This window comes from Trichosurus vulpecula, chromosome 2 (genome assembly GCF_011100635.1).
Source record: "Trichosurus vulpecula isolate mTriVul1 chromosome 2, mTriVul1.pri, whole genome shotgun sequence".
In the NCBI taxonomy this organism is placed as follows: Eukaryota; Metazoa; Chordata; class Mammalia; order Diprotodontia; family Phalangeridae; genus Trichosurus; species Trichosurus vulpecula.
The window spans coordinates 424,579,936-424,597,664 of NC_050574.1; the positions used below are offsets into that span (position 1 = coordinate 424,579,936).

At 35.0% G+C, this 17,729-nt stretch overlaps 1 protein-coding gene across 1 annotated transcript in view; it reads right to left on the reverse strand.

Annotated features, from left to right (window-relative positions):
• The window catches only part of SCML2 (Scm polycomb group protein like 2), a 145,810-nt gene that overhangs the window by 110,401 nt on the left and 17,680 nt on the right, over positions 1-17,729 (reverse strand). Inside the window, exons 2-3 of the mRNA XM_036742641.1 lie at positions 8,400-8,495; positions 7,266-7,331 (exon numbers count right to left, since the gene is read on the reverse strand). Of these exons, the coding sequence (XP_036598536.1) occupies positions 7,266-7,331; positions 8,400-8,421 (88 nt within the window). The 5' untranslated portion in view covers positions 8,422-8,495. The remainder of the gene's footprint in view (positions 1-7,265; positions 7,332-8,399; positions 8,496-17,729) is intronic.

A 17,729-nucleotide genomic window follows, 5' to 3' on the forward strand; every position in this document is an offset into this window, starting at 1 on the left:
TCAAGTCTTGTTGAACAAAATAACTAATACTGAAATGTTTTATATGATTGCATATGTATAACCTGTATTACCATCTCAAGAAGGGGGGAGGAGAGGGAGGGAGAAATAGAATTTAGAACTTGAATTTTTTTAAATGTTAATAATTGTTTTTACATGTAATTGAGGGAAAACAGAACATTATTTTTTTAAAATTTTTACATGCAATTAGTAAATATTTAATGAAAGAAAAAATAAATTAAAAAAAAGAAATAGGGAAAGGTGGAAAAGGGAAGAGTTTGGGGGAAAACAAAATCAGTTCAGGTTGGGGCCTTTTAGATTCTCTCGAATAACTAGTTTGAAATGTCCAAAAGAAAACTGGTAACATAGGACTGAGACTCATGGAAGAGACTGTGCATGGATATAGGTCTAGGAGTTATTTATGTAGAGATGAGAGATAAACCCTTTGAGCTCACGAGTTTTTTACAAAGAGAGTGTAGAGTCAGTCAACAAGCATTTATTAAGTATTTACAATGTTCCTGGTACTATGCTGACTCCTACTGTAGAAAGGCAAAATCATGGTCCTTGCCCTTAAGGAGCTCACCTTCTAAAGAGGAAAACTATATGCAAACAGCTGTGTACATATAAGATATAAACAATATAAATGAGAGAAAATATCAGAGGGAAACGTTGTCTGTAGAAGGAAACATCTGAGCTTAGCCTTGAGGAAACCAGGGAAGCTAAGTAGCAAAGGTGAGGAGCAAAAACATTCTCAGGCATAGGGAGCAGTCAGTGAAAACACTGGAATGATGAGAGGGGATGCCATGTATTTCTGAAAAGTGGCCATGTTGTAAAGGCTTTAAAAGCCAAACCAAAGATATTATTTTTGATCCTACAGGTAATAGGGAGCCACTGGTGTTCAGATTTGATATTAAGGAAGCTCATATGGCCACTTGAGTAGAGGATGGAGTGGACTAGGGAAGATCTTGAGGCTGGGAGACCAACCAGAAGTCTATTGTAGTGGTCCAGTTATGAGACGATGAGGCCGTAGGGTTGTGTTACATAAGTTGAGAAAAGGGGACATCTGTAAGAGACATTATGAAGTTAGAACAACAAAGTGTGACAAAAGATCAGATATATGAATTAACTATGAGTCAGGAGCCAAGGATGAAAACTGAGGTTGTAAAACTAGGTGACTTGAAAGGTATCTTCCCCGCAGAGTAATAGGGAATCTGGGAAGAGTACGTAGTTTGGCAGGAAAGATAATGAGCTCTGTTTTGAACATGTCAAATTTGAGGTGTCTACAGGACATCCAGTTTGAAATGTCCAAAAGGCAGTTGGTTTAGACAGAGGTAAGGAAAGGAGTTAGGGCTGGATATACAGATCTGAAATCCATTTACAGAGAGATGATAATTGAATCCATGAGAGCTAATGAGATCACCAAATGATATAAAATAGAGAGAGAAAAGATGGCAAAGATCAGAGCCTTGAGAAACACATAGAATTAGCAGATATGACCTGGGGGAAATTCTAGTAAAAGAGACTGAGAAGAAGCAGCCAAACAGTAGAAAACAGTGTCATAAAAATCTAGAGAGGGAGAATCCAAGAAAAGAGGTGGATCAATAGTGTTACAAGCTGAAGAGGGGTCAAGAAAGAAGAAGATTGGGAAAAAATCATTAGCTTTGTCAATTAAGACATCACTGGCAATTTTTTAAAGGGCAGAGCTCCTATGACAGAACTATGGTAACGCCCCAAGTTAGGGGACATGAGTAGACGGAGAAGGAGCAGGCAGACATACCAAGAAAGCATACTGTCACAAAAACCCAGAGAGAAGACAGAGTTTCATGAAGAGGTTTTAAACTCATTTAATTCCTTGATGGTACTTTTAAAAATCAACTTTGTTCTAAATAGTTTTTGAACAATTAAGATTACATTTTTAAAAGAGTTTTGCTTTACTTGAGCATGCCCCATCTGCTCATACGTAGTGACCAGGTTTTCCTGTCAGTGAATTATTAACTATGTATGTGTGTATAACTGACCCAAAAAAATGTATACAAGATGATAAAGACAGCCCAGGACCCATAATCCAAAAGCTTAGAGAATTGCAATGCCACCCAGACCACTTTTCCTGCTTCTAGTCCAGCCTCCACATCCATCATTATGGGAAACAACCTTAATGGGGAAAGACATACCAACCAAACGCCACCTACAAGCATGTAAGCCCAAGAACCTGAGGAATAGCGCTGTTCCCTCCCCCTCCCCCACCTCTACCAGACCACTAACCCTGCTAGCAAACCCATCTTCTAGGAAAGCAACCCTTGTGGAGATAAGCACTGTCATTTACCTCTGCAGGTGCTAGAGCCTCTGCCTCATCAGCAGTCATAGCTACTAAAGATTCAGAAAACCCTCACCACTAAAGCCTTTGGGACTTTCAGATATTCCAACATCAGAAATAGATATAATTTTATCAATGGAAATGGTATTTTAAAAGATATGTTACCACACTAATGCATTGTTGGTGGAGTTGTGAACTCATCCAACCATTCTGGAGAGCAATTTCAAACTATGCCCAAAGGGCTATAAAAATGTGCATACCCTTTGACCCAGCAATACCGCTTCTAGGGCTGTAACCCAAAGCGATCATGCAAGTGAGAGAAGGACCTGTATGTTCAAAAATATTTACAGCAGCTCTTTTGGTGGTGGCAAAGAATTGGAAATTGAGGAGATGCCCATCAATTGGGGAATGGCTAAGTTGTGGTATATGAATTTAATGAAATACTATTGTGCTGTAAGAAATGAGGAGCAGACAGACTTAATAATAACCTGAAAAGACTTATATGAACTGATGCTGATTGAGGGGAGCAGAACCAGGGAAACATTATACACAACTATAGACATATTGTATCTGTGATGACTAACTTTGATAGACTTGGCTCGTCTCAGCAATATAAGGTTCTAAGACATCTCCAAAAGACTCGTGATGGAAAAAGCGATTCACATCAAGAGAAAGAATTACAAGGTACGAAGGAAGATCGAAGCAAACTATTTGCTCTCTTTTTTTGTTTGTTTTTGTTTCTGTTTTGTTTTTTCTTTCTTGTGGTTTATTCCATTGGTCATAGTTCTTCTTTACCACTTGACTACTGTAAAAATATGTTTAGTGTAAAGGTATATGTGGAACCTACAGTGGACTGCATGCTAACTTGGGTGGGGAAGAGAGAAGACAGGGAAGGGGAGAAAATCTGAAACTCAAAAAACTGGAGGAACTGAATGTTGTAAAGTAAAAATAAATAAATAAGTTTAATAAAATAAAATAAAAAAATAAAAGATGTGTTACCTTCTTCAACCTAAGAACCATAGGGTCCTTCCATCTTAAAACTAAAACCTGAAATGTGCACTAGCTCCACTTATGTCAATGTGCATTCTCTGAGTGTGTAGATTGTCCTGGCTTTCTCCTTACATTCCCGATGCTTAGCACAGTGCTTTACACACACATAAATGCTTAATAAATACTTTTTCATGCATTCTTTTCATTAACATCCTTTTCTAAACTGTAGAAATTTAAATTGTTTTGAACCTTCAGATAGGTTCACAGTCTATTTTTGCAATGATGGTCACAGATTCAAAGTTGGCCTGAAGCCTTTGTTTAAAAAAGAATAAACTGATGCATTGTTGATACTCATAAGTCTGACTGAACGCAGTTTATTTCGTCAAAATCCAGTTATGATTCATGTTTGTAGCTGAACTTCCCTATATCCTTACAGAATTTTTTCCTGCTTAAACATGCCATAGTACTTTTTCTTTTCAGGCCTGTGGAGGAGTAGGAGAGGTGTAAATGAAAGTGTGAAATGACTTACCTGTAGTATGAAGCCTACAAAACAAAGTTAATTTAGAGAGAGACGTAAGACAATCTAGAAAGGGCTTACCAGTTATCACAGTATTTCAAACAGCTGATAATTCTACCACTGATCTTCAAGAGATACTTATATTTGCCAAATACTATTCTTCTTCTTCCTCTTCCCACCCCTCCCCTCTCCCAATCAACTAGCAACAATGTTAGCAAGCTTTTGTGGCTGTTTAAGTTGTTAAGCCCTAAAAAACACAAAAACAACGACAAAATATAAACCAAAGGCACAGAAATTATAACAAATACCTTTCTCCACATTAATAATGGAATTAGAATCGCATTAAACCTGTCCCACCTAGTGGCCAAAATCAGTTGGAACGATCTCTCAACAATTATAAATACATAAAAAATTTTAAATTTAAAAATTAATTTTGCCAATCATGGAAGCAATTCATAAAAACTACAGCTTATACAAATATTGAAAAGCCAAACAGTGATTCTATACAAAGTAATATCAACTTATATGTAATTTTTTATTTTTTTCAATTTTCAAGCTTTTAGTCATTCTCCCTCCCACCCTACTTTCACTGAAAAAAAAGAAAAAGGAAAAATAAAACCCTTTATAATAAGCATAGCCAAGCAAAACAAATCCCTTTATTGGTCACATCCAAAATATATCTCATTCTGCGTATTAGTGCATCAGCTCACTATCAAAAAGTGATTCTTTATCACTGGTCCCCTAGAATCTTAGTTGACCAGAATTAAGTCTTTCAGAACCACTTGATTTTACAATGTTGATTACAGGATAAATTGTGTTTCTGGTTCTATTTCCTTTATTCTGATACAGTCTATACAAGTTTCTTACAACAATATTCTACTACATTCATATGCCATAATTTGTTCATCTATTCCCACTGGATGGGAATCCCTTTGGTCCCAGTTCTACTATGTCACCACAGAAGGAGCTGCTATGAATATTCTTATACATAAAGGACCTTTTCTCCTTCCACCTCCTTGGGGTGGATATATTAACTTATTAAACATCCCACCATCAACTCAACATGTCCAAAAGCAATCTCATCATCTTCCCTGCAAATCAGTCTAACCTCCAAATTCTCCCACTACCGTCATAGAAGATCAAAATTCTTGAGTCATTCTCTATAATGGTTTCATTACCAACTGCAAGTAGGCCAATAATGCCAGAATGGAGAATACTTGGAGGAGAATAAGGTATAAGAAGGCTTGGGGCCAGAGAATAAAGAAATGTAAATATCATAGCAATTTAATATAATCTCAAGTCTATATAAGTAGTCTCCTCTGCTGCTTCTTCATTCATGTTATGCCCTTTTACTGTGGGATAGTATCCCTCAAGGCAGTGTCCTGGGCTCTTTTACTTTTCCCTCTAGCTTCATTTCCTATGGGTTTAATATTATCCTTTTCTTTCTTCTACCTAAAGCTATTTCGCCTTAAGCCTGGATTATAAAAGTCTCCCTTGACTTGAAAATTCTCTTCATTTCAACCCATCATACACAATAACTGTCAGACCAACTTTCCCAAAATTGATCCTAACCTATGTTACACCCTGAAGATACAAAGACAAAAATGAAACAATTCCATGTCTAAACAATCCCTGTCTTCAAGGAAAGATTATAAAGGAAAACACACACAAATAAAATAAAAAGTAAATATAATGTAATTTTTGAGGCAAGAGAAGGAGGCATTAACAACTGGTGAATTCAATTCTATTTATCTTAATCCTAACTAAGGCCCAATTTAAATTCCTTGTATTTGTTTATATGGCTTTTTTCCTATCTCCTTGAGTATTTATGATCTACAAGATGCAATAATATTTTGGTCCAATTCATTCCAGAAAGCATTTGTGAAGTTCCTACCATGTGCAAAAAGCATTATGCTTGGCCCTGATACAAAGAGAAAACAAAAATCCCAAAACCAACACGGAGAAGGTAATAGAATAAACAAATAAGTTATCTGTACCCCAAGGCAAAGTATCACTCAAGACTCTACAGTCAGATGGACTGACCCAAGAAAATCATTACCTCTCTTCATTTAACTGCATACACTTGGAGTTACTCCATGAAAATCTCCAAATGTAGCTCAAGCATATACGTTTCTCCAAATGTGAATAAGAAATATTCCCAACTTTGTAATATTCAATGTGCTATTTATTGTAAAGCAATTATTTGAACTTCTCAATGATCTCAAGTCTATATAAGTGTCTCCTCTGCTGCTTCTTCATTCATGTTATGCCCTTTTACTATGGAATAGTATCCCCCAAGGCAGTGTCCTGGGCTCTTTCATCTTCTCCCTCTAGCTTCATTTCCTATGGGCTTAATATTATCTCTACACAGATCTATATATCCAACCCTAGTCTCTTCTCCTAAGTGCCAGTTGAAAATCACCAAATGCCTTTTGGACATTTCTAACTGGATGTAGGCATCTATAACCAGTCCAAAACAGAATTCATTATCTTCCTTCCCAAACCTCCCCCTCTCCCCAACTTGCCAATTACTGGCAAAGACCCCACTATTCTCCATTTCACTCAGGCCTAAGACCATAGTATCATCCTCTATTCCTCACATTCACTCACCCGACAGATCCAGTACGCTGCCAACTATTACAGCTTCTATCACAATATCTCTCACTTTGTCTCCTTCTCTCCCTTTACACATCCACAATCCTACTTTAGGCCCTTATCACCTTTCACACAGACTGTTGTAATAGCCTTCTAACTGATCTCCTGCCTCAGTTCTCTGCCCACTCCAATCCATCCTCCAATCAGCTACTAACATGACTTTACGAAAGCACATATGTGACCTAGTCACTCTTCTGCTCAATGAGTTCCAGTGGCCCCCAATTACTTCCTGAATCAACCATAAATTGCTAAAATATTTACGTTTCTTTATTCTCTGGCCCCTAAGCCTTCTTATACCTTATTCTCCTCCAAGTAGTCTTCATTCTGGCAATATTGGCCTACTTGCAGTTCCTCTAATATGATATTCCATCTCCCATTTCTGGGTTTTTGCCCTAGCTGTCTCCCATACCTAAAATGCCACCCCCTCACTTTGACGTTTCTTTGATTTTCTTCAAGTCTCACTTCAATCCCACTTACTCCAGGAAGTTTTTTTCCAGGTGGCTAATAGCTGCAAATGCCTTCTTAAAGTGTCTCTCATCTGTTCTGTATATATCTTAAATCCAACCTAGTTAGCAGTTGTCACCCCCATTCAAATGTATGCTCCTTGAGGGCAAGGACCATATTTTGCCTTCCTTTGTAATCCCAGTGCTTAGCACAAAGTAAGCACTTAATAAATGCTTTGTTTTGACTTGAAATTATACTGTTTCTTTTAAATGCCAAAAGTAATAAGAAAAAACTAAAAGTTAATAAGAAAGGCAACCGAATGCATTTTCAAATTATTTTAAAACATACCATACTGCGCAGGAAGATTGTTTGAATGATTTTTTCCTTGCTTTTCCTTCTTAATATTCTTTGAATCTAAAAAGAAATATTATGACCAAACTGATTATTAAGATTTAGAAGCAATCATATATTAAACATTACTCAATGTTTCTGTAGTTGTTTACTGCAATTTTTGTAACAGAAAATTTATTTTTACTTTTCCATTATATACTGATACGTAAGATAATATCACTTGGAAATTAATTAGGTATTTTAGGAAATTCATTAATCAGCAAGAGGCAGTGTGGTATCGTGTAGTATTGGATCAGGAATCTAAAAAACCGTAGGATCAAATCTTGCCTCTGACATTTGCTAACATTGTGACCACCAGAGTAAGTGATTTTAATCTGAGCCTCAAGGAACTTCAGTTTCAATCTGCATCAGTGGAAAGAATATAAACCAAAAAAAATCAGAGACTGTTAACACATTAACACATTCAACAAGACATAAAGATAACATTTAACAAAATGGAATGACAAATTACTAAATGTTTATTAGTTACGCAAAGAAATTAATGCAGTACCAAAATTACATTACATACTAGAAAAATATTACTGATAATAAAACCAAAGAGAAAGTCAAATTTTAATTTTATTTGGTGTTTTGGTAAACTAGTAGTTTTAAGAGCTCGCAGGGCCTAGAGCTACAAAATATTAAATGTATAATTTAGAGCTAGAAGGGACCTCACAGAAGTCATCCAAGCCAACCTCCAAAGGAAACTGAGACCCAAGGAAGTACTAAATTGTGAAGTAAGTTAATGTTGGCCTCTTTTACTTCCCAGGTCCACTCACCTCTCTTTATAGTCTTCCCCTCTGATTTCAAGATGAGTATCTTCCCAAAAATCTAACCCACTTAATTTCTTTTCTATAATACTATAAAAGACAAACCTAATTGATGCTCACTAATTGCTATTAAATAGCTACTACATGGAATGTCAATTAAGACCATCAACTTAAGTTTAAATAAATCTAAAAATTTCTTCCTTCATCTGATAATTGAAGTAAACCAACAGATCAAATAACCTATCCATATGCATTTTAATCCTACAAACAAGAAACTGAAGTATTTTCTTCCCATCTTCTTTTGACAAGTAAATCGCCTTACCTTTATTTACTGTCTTCCCCATAGTTGTCCTCTTCTTCAGTGTTCTTCTTTGAGGCAGGAAGACCAGGGATTGCCTCTTCACCACATAAAAGATTCCTGAAAGGCAGTATTACTATAAATCAGTTGCAGATTCAACACGTATTGCCGATTTCTAATTAAAACTGAAAAATCAAAAAGAAGGCTACAAAAATTAGAATGAAACACGTTTTCTCTTTATGAAAAGTAAATCTCCTTAGGAGATAAAGATTTTATGCAATCATTACTAAAAGTAGTCCTTAATGGAAATTTGTGCATTCACTGTATATATTTTATTTCCTATTTTAAAGATTCTGAGAAAATAATACACTCATAAATTCGATTATAAAAAAGGACCATCAAATAATAGTCTTAGCTGGACTTTCATTTTCTTATGAATATCTATCCATTATTGAACATAACTGAAATTTAAGGTAGGGGGAAAAAAGGGATACAAGTTTTTACTTTAAAATTTTGATGAAAACCAAGATCAAAATCTGAATCTTGACTTCTTGAAAACTATTCACAACATGACTGTTATGGAAGTGTTTTGCATGACCACATTGCTTGCCTTCTCAATGAAGGTGGGTGGGGAGGGAGGAGGGGAGAGAATGTGAAACTCAAAGTTTTAAAAACAAATGTTAAAATCTGTTTTTACACGCAACTGGGAAATAAGATACACAGGCTATGGGGTATAGAAATCTATCTTGTCCTACAGGAAAACAGAAGGGAAGGGGATAAGGGAAGGTGGAGGGGTTACTGATAGAAGGGAAGGCAGACTGGGGGAAGGGGTAATCAGAATGCACACTGGGGTGGGGGGAGGGTAGAGATGGGGAGAAAATTTGGAACTCAAAATCTTGTGGAAGTGAAAGTTGAAAACTAAAAATAAATTAATAGGAGTAATAAAAAAAATTGTAGTAAAGAGTCAAAAAAAGTCAAGATTTGTTAAATTTTTAGATGTCCACATCTTGTTAAAAATGAATCAGACAATGAATTACAATTAATATAAATACTAAATATGTATGCACCAAATGGCATAGCATCCAAATTCCTAAAGGAAAAGTTAAATTAATTACAAGAGGAAATAGTAAATACTAGACTTTTCCCTCTCAGAGCTAAATAAACCTAACAATAAATTTTTAACAGGAGTAAATAAAATTAATAAAATATTAGAAAAGCTAACTATGAAAGACCTCTGGAGAAAACTGAATATGAATAGAAAGGAGTATACCTTTTTCTCAGCTATACATGACACTGTAATAAAAAATGACTATGCCTGAGGCATATAAAAGTCACAATCAAATGCAGAAAAGCAAAAATACTAAATATACCCTTTTCAGATCATAATACAATAAAAATTATACTTAATGAAATGTTGTAGAAGCACAGATTATAAGCTAATTGCAGGGGAGGGGGAGCCAGGTGGCACAGTGAATAGAGAACCAGCCCTGGAGTCAGGAGGATCAGAGTTCAAATCCAGCCTCAGACATTTGAAATGCATGACCCTGGGCAAGTCACTTAACCCTGACTGCTTTGCCAAAAAAAAAAAAAAAAAGCTTACTGGAAACTAAATAATGTAATTCTACAGAATAAGTGGATCAAAGAACAAATCATAAAAACAATAATTTCATTGAAGAGGATGATAATGAAACAACATTCCCAAATTTGTGGGATAAAGCCAAAGGAATGCTTAGGGGAAAACGTATTTCTCTAAATGCATACATCAATAAAAGTGACAAAGAGCAAATCCATGAATTGGGCATACAAATTAAAAAACCAGAAAAAGAACAAATTAAAAATCCACAAACACAAAAATGGGAATCCTCAACACCAAATAAAAATACTAATAAAACTGAAAATAAGAAAACCACTGAACTAATAAAGCTAGGAGGTGGTTTTATGAATCATACTGGTTAATTTAATCTTTAAAAAAAAAAGAAAACCAAATTACCAGTATCAAAAATAGAAAGGGTAAATTCACCATTAATGAAGATGAAATTAAAATAATTATTAGAAGTTATCTGCCCAATTACATGCCAAAAAAATCTGACAATCTAAGAGAAATGGATGAATTTTTTTGTTGTTGTTCAGTCATTTTTCCATCATGTCCAACTCTTCACAACCCTTATTTGGGTTTTCTTTGCAAATATAATGGAGTGGTTTGCTATTTCCTTCTCTAACTCATTTTACAATGAGGAAACAGAAGCAAAAAGGGTCTCTTGTTTGCCCAGGGTCATATAGCTTCTAAGTGTCCAAAGTCATATTTGAACTCAAGAAGGTAAGTCTTCCTGACTTTAAGCCCCACATTGTGCCACCTACAAAACATAAATTACCCAGATTAACAGAAAACAGAATACTTAAATAACCCTATCTTAGAAAAAATTCAACAAGCCATAAATGAGATCCATAAGAAAAAAAGCCCCACAACCAGATGGATTCACAAGTGAGTGCTACCAAACATTTAAAGAACTATTAATTCCAATACTGTATAAACTACTTGGAAAACCAGGCAAAGAACAAGTCCTACCAATTTCATTTATGAGACAAATACAGTGTTGATTTCATGGAGAAAGTAAACTATAGACCAATTTACCCAAAGAATAACAATGTAAAATTTTTAAATAAAATACTAGTAAGGACGCTACAGCAATATACCACAAATACATATAACAAAGATCAAGACCAGGTGGGATTTATACCACGAACATAAGAGTGGTTAAATATAAGGAAAACTATCAGCATAACTGACAATATAACAAAAACAACAAAAATCATATGATTATCTCAACAGATGCAGAAAAGTCTTTTGACAAACTACAATGCCCATTCCTACTAGAATACTAGAGAGCATTATAATAAACAGAGCTTTCCTTAAAATAAATAGTATCTATCTAAAACCATCAGCAAGCATTATCTGTAATGGGGATATGCTAGAAACCTTTCCAATAAGATCAGGGGTGAAGCAGGGATGCCCATTATCACCACTATTATTCAATATTGTACTAGAAATGCTAGCTATAGCAATAAGACAAGAAAAAGAAACTGAAGGAATAAAAATAAACAATGAGAAAACAAAACTATCACTGCAGACAATATGATGTTATATTTAGAGAATCCTAGAGAATCAACTAAAAAACTAGTTGAAATCATTAACAACTTCAACGAAGCTGCAAGATATTAAATCAGTATTTCTATAAACTACCAAGAAAACCCAGCAGGAAGAGATAGAAAAAGAAATTCTACTTAAAATAACAGCAGACAATATTAAAAACTTGGGAGTCTACTTGCCTAGACAAGTATTTTTCACACAAATAAAAGTCAAATCTAAACAATCAGAGAAATGTTCATTGCTCATGCGTAGGCTGAACCAATATAATAAAAACAACAATTCTATCTAAATTGATTTAGTTACTCAATGCCACACCAAATTACTCAAAAAATTATTTTACAGAGTTAGAAAAAATAATAAAACTAATCTATAGGAACAAGACATCAAGAATGTTAAGGGAATCAGCGAAAAAAAAGTGAAATAAGATAACTTAGCAGTACCCGATCCCAAATTGTATCACAAAATGGTAAACATTAAAATAATCTGGTACTAGCTAGGAAATACAGTGGCAGATCAATGGAATATATTTGGCACACGATACACAGTAGCAAATGACCACAGTAATCTAGTGTTTGAAAAAGCCGAAGATCTAAGATTTTTGGAACAAGAAATCACTATCTGACTAAAAACTGCTGGGAAAACTAGAAAGCAGTTTGGCAGAAACTAGGTATATACCAAAATCTCACACTGTATAGTGAGATAAGGTCAAAATGGGTACATGATTGGTATAAGTAAATTAGGGGAGCATGGAAAAATGTACTTGTCAGATGTATTGATAAGAGAAGAGTTTATGTCCAAACAAGAGATAGAGGGAATTACAGGCAGTAAAATGGATAATTTTGATTACATTAAATTAAAAATGTTTTGCACAAAAATATTCAATGCAGTCAAGATTAGAAGGAAAGCAGAAAACCGGAGGAAAAATTCTACGGCAAGTTTCTTTGATAAAAACCTCATTTCTCAAATTATAATCTGAGTTAAATCTATAAGAAAATGAGGCATTCCCTGTTTGATAAATGGTCAAAGGATATGTACAGGCAGTTTATAGAAGAAGAAACCAAAGTTATTTATAGTCACATGAAAAATGCTCTAAATCACTACTGATTAGAGAAATGTAAATTAAAACAACTATGAGATACACCTCACACCTATCAGACTGGCTAATATGACAGAAAAGGGAAATGATAAATTTTAGAGGGGATATGGAAAAATAGGGTCACTAATACATTGTTTGTGGAGTTGTAAAACTGATCCAATCATTCTGGAGAGCAATCTGGAATTATGCCTGAAAGGCAATAAAACTGTGCATTGACCTAGCAATAATACCACTAACTAGATCTGTATCCTAAAGAGATTTTTTCTAAAAGACCTATATGTACAAAATTATTTATAGCCCTTTCAGTGGTGACAAAGAACTGGAAATTGAGCGGATGCCCATCAAATGGGGAATAACTAAACCAGCTGCGGCATATGATTGTGATGGAATACTATTGTTCTATAAAAAATGGTGAGCAAGATGGTTTCAGAAAAACCTGTAAAGATTTACATGAACTGATGCAAAGTGTAGTGAGCAGAAACAGGAGAACATTGTACACAGTAACAGCAATACTGTACAATGATCAACTGTGAATGATTTGGCTATTCTAAGCATTATAATGATCCAAGACAATTCCAAAGGACCAATGATGAAAAAATGCTATCCACCTCCAGAGAAAGAAATGATGGATTCTGAACACAGATTAAAACATACTTTTAAAAACTTTTTCCTTGGGGTTTGTTGAGGTGTGGGGGAGGTCTGTGTTTTCTTTCACAACATGACTGATATGGAGATATATTTTCCAGTACTACACATGTATAATCTATGTCAAATTGCTTGCATTCTCAAGGAAGGAGGGAGGAAATCTGGAACTCAGTTTTTAAAAATGAATATTAAAAATGCTTTGCATGTAATTGGAAAAAAATATTTTAAAAAAAGAAATGACAAACAGGAGGGTTTCAAAAAACCTGGAAAGACTTTTATGACCTGATACAAAGTGAAGTAAGCAGAACCAGAACACTATACACAGTAACAGCAATACTGTACAATGATCAATGTGAATGACTTAGCTATTCTTAACAGTATAATATTACAAGATAATTCTGAAGGACTTACTATGAAAAATGCTATCCATCTCCAAAAAAAGAACTGAAGGGAGTCTGAATCCATAACAAAGCATACTTTCTCACTTTATTTTTCTTGGTTTTGTGTGTGTGTGTGTGTGTGTGTGTGTGTGTGTGTGTGTGTATGTGTGTGTGTTTTTTCTTTGTAACATGGTTACTATGGAAATGTTTTACATTATTGTATATGTATAATCTGTATCAAATAATTTGTCTTCTCAAGGAGGGAGTAGGTATGGGAGGGAGAGAGATAATTTGGAACTCAAAATTTTTTCAAAAACCAATGTTAAAAGTTATTTTTACATGTAATTGGATATGTACGTATGTATATATACTGCTGCTGGTGGAGTTGTGAACTAGTCCAGGCAGGGCTGTCCAAAATGCACCCTGTGAGCAGCCCACAGTGCAATTTATGCTGCCCGCCTACGAGCATAGAAATTTACATAAATGCTTCAGTAAACGAAGCTGAGCTACTGCAGAGCTCTCACTAAAATGGCAAATAAAAATATACTGTCTGTTATTTCAATAAAAACCTAAGGTTGGACAGCCCTGAACTAGTCCAACCATTCTGAAGAACAACTTAGAACTGTATCAAAAGGGCTATAAAACTATGCATATCCTTTGACTCAGAAATATCACTACTAGGTCTCTATCCCAAAGAGAGAAAAGAAAAAGGAAAAGGACCTATTTGTACAAAAATATTTATAGCAGCCCTCTTTGTGGTAGCAAAGAACTGGAAATGGCAGGGTCACCTGTCAATTAGGGATAGCTGAACAACTTGTAGTATATGATTGTGTTGGAATACTACTGTTATAAGAAATGATGAGCTCGAAGATCTTAAAAACTTGCATGAAATCATAAAGAATAAAATGAACAGAACCAAAAGAATATTATATACAGTAAGAGCAATATTGTTTTAAGAACTTTGAGTGACTAGGTCATCTTGACTATTATAAATACCCAAATTAACTACAAAGGACATATGAAGGAAGTCTCTGTATACATCCAGAAAAAGAACAGATAAATAGAATGTAATTATGTACAGAATGGTTTTACATATATACACATGTGTGTCTAATGATAGCTATCTCTAGGGCAGAGAGGTGGAGAGGAGGAAAAAAAGAAGAAAACAAGTTTATAACTTTATTATGTATTTAAAAGGAATAGCAAGTTGTACGTAAGAGATTTGCAATTTTATGTACAATCATCTTTCCTGCTATTCTACTATGTTATGGAAATGGTTGCTTTATTTCTTAAGTTCAGAATAAAAGAAATTTTTTAAAAAAATTTTAAATGACAGGATAATTTCAGAAAAACCTGGAAAGACTTATGTGAATTCATGCAAAGTAAAATGAACAGAACCAGAAGAACACTACATTTTTAAGGTCACGGAAATTATTGATAAGACTGATAATCCAATCATCTACAGATAAGACCAAAAAATATTCCAACTTTATTCTTCGAAGGTAGTGGGAGAATGAATTCAATAAAAGTGCAAGTACTATATAAAAATGGGAAAAAATAACATGAATAATGTTAAAGTAACCATCAGTACAGAGCAAGGAAAAGGAAAGGAAAGAATATACTAAAACTAATTTGATCCTTAAATTCAAATTCTTTAACTTATTACAAAACACTTGAAAGCTTTTCTTTTTTAAGCTGTGCAATAAGAACAATTCAGAGTGGGTTGCCTTTCTGAGTATATAATTGGGAAGGGAGGGGCAATAGGGGTTAAGTGCCTTGCCCAGGGTCACATAGTTAGTAAGTACCTAAGGCCAAATTTGAACTCAGTTCCTCCAGACTTCAGGGCCAATGCTCTATCCACTCTACCACCTAATGGCCACCTAGCTGCCCCCTGAGTATATAATTTCAATAGAGCATTCATTATTTACCAATTTTTTTTATTTTTCTTACATTATACTTAATGCTGCAATAAATATTACAACCTAACAATAACAGTCATTAGTCTAACTCATCTGGAATACTTAGATGATGATCTAAATGCTAAATTTTTTGCTATTAAAAGTTTCATTTTAAAGTAATCAAGTATTCATATTTCAGAAACAACTGCTTGCGGTTACTAACTAAAAGTTACTCCAGTGTTAGTTCTTGTTAGCAAGGATATACACTGGACAATTAGGGTTTAAATTTTTTTTTTAATTTTCTTTTTATTCTCTTAACAAGGATGTGTAAAGACAGTAACCAAGTCAATTTTTTATTTTGTATATGTCTTATACAATTCTCATCCCACCTCTTATGCTTTTACTTTTGTAAAAAAATTCTTTCCAGTCAGAGGCAAAGACTGAAAAAATCAAGAAAGAGAAGACCTAAAAAGACAACTCTTAACTTCTTCAAAATGCAGAAAAAATAAGTATGAATTTGCAAAAACAGAAAAACTAGGCCAGAAATTAGCTATAAAATTAAAATTAGAGTTTAAACTCAACAGGCACTCATAAAATCTCACATCTAGTAACTTTTTTGTGTATAAGCGTGGGAAATGCTTAATCAGTTGTCATTCAGGGCAGGAAGAGGAGGAGGATCCAGTACTTAAAAGAGTAATGTCTGGACTAAGAGAGGGAACCAAAGGTGAATGAGGAGTAAATGATGGGCCAGATGTCTAAAGAGGAAGATAATAAAAGAGAGGTAAAGGAGATAAGAGAAGAAAAAAATGTACCCACCAAAATACACATGTAAATGCTAAATAAAATAAAATGAAATCTATCAGTTAATAATAAGAAACTTCCTACAACACAATAAAACACAGGAACTGAAAAGATTCACTTGGCTGAAATTAAGTGGATGGGCAGAACAAGTTCATACACTATTCAAATAACTAAACTTTCTAAATAATTTAATTCCTATTATAATTTTAAAAAGAATTAGTTACCTAAAGTTGCAATGACTTGTAATTGTAATCGTTTTGGTTCCTGTTTCAGATGACTATATTCAACTACCAAGCATGTTTATACTTTTTATCCATGTGTTCAGTTAATTCTCCTCCTTTTAATAATAGGCTTTCTCCCTAGCCACAACTAACTCAGGCTTTGCCTCTCCTATCAGTCTCTGTGAAGCTCAGAGGGATAAATATACCAGTCCTCATAGCAGCTAACAAGAGCAAAGGCAGGAGTAAGATCTCAACCCAGAGAGTTTAATCTATGTCAGAACTATCCTCCATTGGTGTGTGATTCAAGAATAATTTAAACCTATCACATGCAAAGAATTATCCAGCTGAAGACTTTGACTAAAAGGGGACATACAGCTAACATACAGCCAAGGGGACTAAGCAACACATCTGACAGGACCAGAAGCAGAGAAGGGTAACATTCCTCAAGCCCCCAGATGGTGGACAGATTGTGCTACACCAGCCAACCAAATTCCCTGTATATGGGAAGAAAGGAAAGAGTTTTATATTTGGACTAAGAACCTTGCAATTTTCATACACTTGAACCCAGGAAGGTTTGTTTTTCTGGATCAGCATCTGCTCAAGACTCTACTGAACACCTATCAATTGTTTTGACTGCCACAAAGGTTGTGTGGGATCAGGAAGAGCATGGTGCTTGCTGTCTCTAGAAATGAAGCCCTCAGAGCTTGCAGAGCCTCCAGACTCCACCATTGCCAAGACTTACAACAACTCAGCAGTTTAACCTTAAGGTTCAGATAAAAGATGGGTTGCAAGATGGGTGATGAGAGGCCACTGTTTCAAGGATAGAAAGTGGATGGCCTTACTACATTCTCCACTCACCTGTGGAGGTTGACTAGCCAGTCCATGAGTGATTCTCCCTCTATACGGAATTTCACGGTTAGGTGGTGAGTGCAAGTCAGCCACAGTTAATACAAGGTATACTCTCTAGCCACTGTCATGCAACCAGTCTTCCACAAGGCCGGCGATGGTCACCCAGGTCAGTAGCCCTTTCCATCTGGCCTATTTTATCATAAACAGACGTGGCCAAGCCTCCAAAAACTGATTTACCACAGCATGAGTGTTCTATATCAGGTTCTCACTCAGGATCCAAAAGGAACCAACACACTCTATCATATAGTCCCTTTCA